General features: G+C 50.4%; 1 protein-coding gene across 1 annotated transcript in view; it reads right to left on the minus strand.

The window, feature by feature from the left end:
* Positions 1-4,900, minus strand: part of COL1A2 (collagen type I alpha 2 chain) — a 41,599-nt gene extending 36,699 nt beyond the window's left edge. The window contains exons 1-4 of the mRNA XM_052802009.1: positions 4,688-4,900; positions 2,331-2,341; positions 1,693-1,710; positions 1,000-1,035 (exon numbers count right to left, since the gene is read on the minus strand). Of these exons, the coding sequence (XP_052657969.1) occupies positions 1,000-1,035; positions 1,693-1,710; positions 2,331-2,341; positions 4,688-4,757 (135 nt within the window). The 5' untranslated portion in view covers positions 4,758-4,900. The remainder of the gene's footprint in view (positions 1-999; positions 1,036-1,692; positions 1,711-2,330; positions 2,342-4,687) is intronic.
* Positions 4,901-6,000: the final 1,100 nt, after the last annotated feature.

Consider the following 6,000-nt stretch of genomic DNA (forward strand, 5'->3'; position numbering starts at 1 on the left):
GTGAGGTATTTCATTTGGTCTGTATTTTGGACCTAGTTCAGTGCTAGATGAAATCCATAATAAAAGTCTTACTGATTTCTAAAGGAGCAGGATTAGGTTTGCTGCCTTCAGGACAAAGAATATATCTCACTTCATTAAACAAATTCAGTTAGTGGTAGACTAAAGCAAATATCCAGTGGACCATATAGATATACTCTTCCTAATAGTTCCCATTATGTTTTTCAGCATATTACGATCTAAGAAATCCTCAAGAGCTACCTATCAGTAGTATGGCATTTCCATTTTCAGAAGATACAAAAAAGATACATGGTAACTACACACTGCCCAGATAAGGATGTGAATTTCAGAATACCACTTTACAAAAAGCAGCAATGATGCAGAAGCAAATCCGAAAAGCAGATATCAGCAATATGAATTAACATTACAATTAAGTTATTCAACTGTCCTTATTTATGGTTACTTTTACAGTAGCCTTTAACAGTACAATATCTGCTTTGACTGATAGAAGGTAGATGACAAATGCCTAGCTGTCAAGAAGAGAGCTTTTTCAAGCCATCTTTGGAGGCACAGATAATGAACGATCCTCAAAGCTAGCTTTGTCTATTCAGGTTTGATATAGAAAGCTTATCCGCATGCCATATTGTTCAAAGACTACATCTTTATGTGTCAACTTTCCCTTCTGCATTTTCATGCACTATTTCCACTATGGGCAGTTGGAAAAAAGTTTTTCAAACCATCACTTGGATTGCTAGATTGCTGTCTGAACTCAACCGCATCTGCTCAGGCACAATGACCATAATTAGGTTGGTGAGGTATTGCTGGGGCAGAATTTGGTACACAGGTAACTTGGTTTCTTTTTAATGAAATTGTACATGCAAGCTTCTACAGGTACATTAATTTAATCTCACATCAATGCCTAAACTTAGTTTTTTCCTACTTGTCTTCCAACAACTGCTGTTCAAAGATCACAAACAAATGAACGTCAATCTAATTCCTTACCCTTTCTCCCTGTGGCCCTTTGTCTCCTCTAGGGCCCTGCTGGAAGAAAATAAAACTTAATGAGTTACCGTGGAAATTTTCCAGGACGATACAGGGAAACAGATACGTTAAAAATAATTACCGTACATGAAAAAGGGAAAGCAGACTGCACATACAAGTCCGATAGCTACTTTCCATAGACAGCATATTCTTTTTCCACAGTAACTTACTGGAAACTGATTAGTCACTGTCATTACTACGTCAGTTAAAATTATCACTGCACAGTCCACAGAAGTACTTGCAAAGTTGGTTTTAGTCTCTACTGGATAACTGGCTCTAATTTAACAGCAGTGACTTTTAGAAATAAAGTAGAAACTACTTAGCCTTTTAGACCTGTATGGATATTGCTGTACTCTTCAATTCATGTAAATCTTTCCAAAGGAACTCAGTTTAGTTCTTGGTAGGCTTAGTTCTGCTCTTGGGTAAAGCAGCTTATATCCAATATTTGAATTTACCCTGCTGTTAAGATGTTGCAGCCATTGGTTCCTCCTTTTTACTTCCTACTCATCTCAGTACTACTGCTGTTCTCAGGGAACACTGGAAATAATGAATGTGGTTGTTTTTCCCTTCATCCAATATTCAACAAAATATTAATCTGCCTAAGAATATCTGATATCATCTCCATTTCCACACAAGAAAAATAAAAATGCTTACCTTCCGCCCTGCAGGTGTCTGGAAAAAATAAAGAAGAGAATTAAAAAAAAAGACACACTTTCTCCCAATATTTTAAACTAAAATAATGTACAAACTTAGACTCAACTTCTTACATAACTATCATTTTTCTCAGTACAGTATATTTAAATATGCCCTATTGTTTTAAATTACTATGAAGGCTAGAAGTTTATTATATATCACAGATACATGTAACTACATTAGAACATTCTGTTGAAGACTGACAATTTTATACCTATTACAGCCTACAAAACTGGCATAAAAAGTCACACCTGATTTCTTCCATAATCCTTCTGTGCAATGAAATTTAGACTGTAAGACTGGCTTTAAAGTAGAGTAATCTCCAATCCAAACTGCCAGGTATGATGTCCAAACACCACTGCTCCGTTACTTTCTCCTCATGGTCTTTACACCTCTGAAGGCAGTCTCTTAAAAAAGGACGTCCCACTTGAGAAATTGGGGTGGGTACCTTTTCAGGCAGTCCCTTCAGGATTTAATCGGTATCTTTCCATGACCATCTTGGGAATTAACATTAGTAAATAATACTGCCACAAAAAAGAAGTCTAGCCTGTTAATTGAAGTTGAGTGTTACATATTAGATACGAAATAATTATACTGACCTCACTCACATCTGGAAAAAGAAGGGAAAGAAAAAAAGGAGACAATTAGAGTGTGGATTCAGTTATTTTACAAGTTTTACATTTCAATGCTTTTAAATCAAAATGTAATTTGGTTAATTTTCTTAATGCTAGAAACATTTTCTTAACATAATTTCTTACTTTTAAGGTGATTATCTTAAATGCAAAGACTTACAGGTGAGATTGCTATGTATTTCAAATTCAAAACAGACTTGCTAATGAAATTAAAACAAGTAATATGGTTGATACAGTAAAAAGGCAGATATCTTCTATAAGCCTGCTCTAAATATGCTTAAACATATCTCCATGGAAAAAAAATGGACATATATATTTTCACATATGTGTGTATGTAACAGATGAATAAATCCAAACAGGCTGACACATGTGAAGATATTAAATTGTAGGAGTAATCTTAAATTTTAATATAAATGGCCCCATCTCACTTTTTATGGGGAATGGTTCTACCCAAGCATACCTATTTCCACAATTTCCTGTCAAACGTCATATAGTATGTTAAAGAGAAGTTTGAAGCTATTAAACACCAAATAGCAAGCAACTTCCTCTCTGTATGTTATTTACTACTAAGTACGCTCTTGTTAATTAGTTGGAGATACCGATTTTCAAAAACTCGTTTTCTGAATTTCAAGCAATTAAAACTCTATTTTGGCTGAAACTTACCATGGTAAAAAACATCTCACATCACACCTGAATGCCAGTAATTTGATGCTATTACTAACAGGTTGTTGTGTGTTTTTCCACAAAATGTCACTTTGGCAACATATGATCATGCTAAATTCGGATGATTCATACAGTCCAGCAAAAAGGTAACAATACTGCAGTGCTGAACGCTATAAAGAGCTGAAATACCACGGCAGAACACGGATTGCCTATACTAACTCAACATAAAATTAAAAACACTATTGCCCCCGGGTGATGGTGACACTGGCGACTACACTATCGTATTTAGGGAAAAGCGGGGGGCGGTCGGTACGGCGGGGTCCCCACATGAACCGCTCCGTCTCCTCAGCCGCTGCTACCGCTGCCCGTCACCCGCGGGCGGGAAACGTCCCCGGGGGGGCGGCCACGCTGCGTGGGACAGGCCGCAGCCCGGCCGCCCCCCCAGAACGGCCCCGCCGCGGGCCCTCGCGCCTCCTCAGGGCCACGGCCACCACGCCTCCCACCGCCACGGCTTCCCCGCCGCCCCGCCACGCCTCGCTGCTGGCAGCGGCGAGGCGGGGCTCAGCAGGCGGCGGCCGGGGCGCGGGGGGCACCGTCCCGGGGGCTCCCAGCGCCAAGAGGGGGCAGCGCAGCGCAGCGCTGCTCCCTCCGCCCAGGAACGCGGCCAGACCCTGGGTCAAAGCCAGTCCCGCAGAGGAACGGCGCCGAGGGGCTAAGGGGGGACTTCACAGGATGCCGCCCAGCAGGGAGGCAGGGGGAAGGCTCCGCTTCTCCCCCAGCCAAGTGCGTGGGGCGCGTTTCTCTCCCGCCGCCGTGTGTGTGGGGGAGCTGCGCTTCTCCGTCAGCGAGAGGCGAGACGAAATCCTTTTCCCAGCGAGCGTCGGGGAGCCGCGCTACACCCTCGGGGAGCCCCATTTCCCTTTTCGCCCCTAGAGCTAAGCATTTCCTTCCCTGCCTCCCTCCTCCTGCCTCGTACGGTCTTTCCCTCTCCGGAGACCCCCGGGCGGGCGGGCTCAGCGTGCGGGGGGCCACCCGGGGAGCCGCCAACAGCTTTCCCCCTGCGGGCTGGCCCGGAGGGCGCCCAGCAGCACGGCGCGCCGCAGCGGCCCCGCTCCGCCTCCAGGGGGCGCCGCCGTGCGCGGCGGGACGGCGGCGAGCCCGGCACCGAGGTGCCCGCGGCCCGCGTGCCCTCCGCTCGGAGGGAAGGGGTGAGCCGGGGCTCTCCTCTCCCACTCCTCCCGGTCCCCCGCTTCGCAAAGCGCGCCTGAAGTCTCACAGAAGTGCAGTCTGGCTGCAGCCCCGATTCTTCTGCTCGCCGTAAACACTCTCCTCCTAGCCTTTAAGCATCTGCGCTTGAATTAGGGCTTTGCGTGCTCCTCTGGATGCCAGCCCGTCCTTTTTTCTTTTTTTTTTTTGGGGGGAGGGGGGGGATATCTCGTTGGCCTTTTGCCATCCTTTTCTATTTCTGAGGAAAAAAAAAGAAGCTAGATTCTGATCTGGGACGGAGGTGGCAGTTTTGTGAGATGGTCTCTATAGCTTGGGAAGCTGCAGCTCCCCGCAGACTACCATCCGTGGGGAAGACGTCTGGCTAGAGCGCGGAGAGTAGGACAGCCACCCCCTGATGACACCACCCATGCCACAAACAAGCTAAAAGCACTTACGTTGGCCTGTTGCTAGGTATGAAGTTACTGCAAGCAGCAACAAAATCCGTGTATCCACAAAGCTGAGCATGTCTAGTTGCAAGACATGCAGACTCCTTGTGGTGCAGAGTCCCTGGTCGGTGGTTAGCTATTACCTATGGGACGCAGGCATACAGTCTTGAGGAGTAACTCCAACCTTAGCAGAAACCTGCTGCCCGGGATGCTAAATTAATCAAGCCCCGGTCCGCCCTATTTATACCGCAGGAGGGTCCCGGGACCGCGAGTCACCGGCGCCGGCGCAGCCAATGGGCGCGCGCCGGCCGCGGGGCCCGCGCGGCTCCCAGGCTGTCACGTGCCCCGTGTCTCCGGCCCGCCGCGGCAGCCTTGGCAGCGACGGCCGCGGGGCGGAGGGGGCGCGGGGTCGGCAGGGGAGGGGGCGGAGGGGGGAGCGAGGGAGGCGGCGACGTTAAATTGGTTCCATGCTTTGAGGACGTGGACACTTTGAGGCTTTCGGAAGGAAAATCTGACTCGTCGTCTCATTTTTTTTTTTTTTTTCAGACGTCCCCCGCCCCTCGCCCTGCTTTTCTGGGCTGCGCGGCCGGGAGCCCCGCCGGGCGGCCGGCTGGCAGCGGCCGGGAGGACCCTCCGAGGGCTTTCAAAGCAGGAGCTGTCCAGGGCCTGCGGAGCCTCCTGCCCCGCTCCGATCGCGGCGGGGAAGCGGCCAGGGGAGCCGGCAAGAGGCTGGATCCTGTCCTCGAGCTTGCCCCGCCGCCCCGCCGCAACCGCGGGCGAAAGGCGATGCTTCCCCTCACCAGAGGTTCCGAGGCGCTCGGCCCCTCCAGCACGGGGTGCGGGCAGCCTGTCACCCCGGTCCCTCGCCCCTCGCGTTTCCCCGAGGGCGGCCGGCGTGGGTGCTGGGCTCCCCGCGGCGAGGAGGGGGCGGCGACAGCCACATCAGCCCGCTCGCAGCCGACCGCGGCAGAGCGCCTTGGCGTCTCGGCGGTTTGCTCTCCCCAAGGGGGGGTCTCTCCGGCCCGGGCGCGGGCAGGGAAACACCAGTTTCTTCTCCTGGCTTCGCGGCCGCTCGAGCAGCGTGCGTGTGTGAGGGGGGGAGCCTGGGGCGTCCCGGCAGGCGGCCGTCCCCCGGCCCGTTAAACTGAGCCCCACGGCGGCTCTCCGGCGCAGGAAGGAGGGAGGATGGGCGCTCCCGCCGGCCCCCCTTCCCGCCGGCCACCCGCGCACCCAGCTGAGGGGAAGGCTGGCGGGGTTGCTTGCCACGTCTGTCCGGCAGCCGGCTTCTCCCTTCTCGGGGGGGGGTGGGGGTGGGGGGCGAC

The sequence above is a fragment of the Harpia harpyja genome, chromosome 1 (genome assembly GCF_026419915.1).
Source record: "Harpia harpyja isolate bHarHar1 chromosome 1, bHarHar1 primary haplotype, whole genome shotgun sequence".
Taxonomy (NCBI): Eukaryota; Metazoa; Chordata; class Aves; order Accipitriformes; family Accipitridae; genus Harpia; species Harpia harpyja.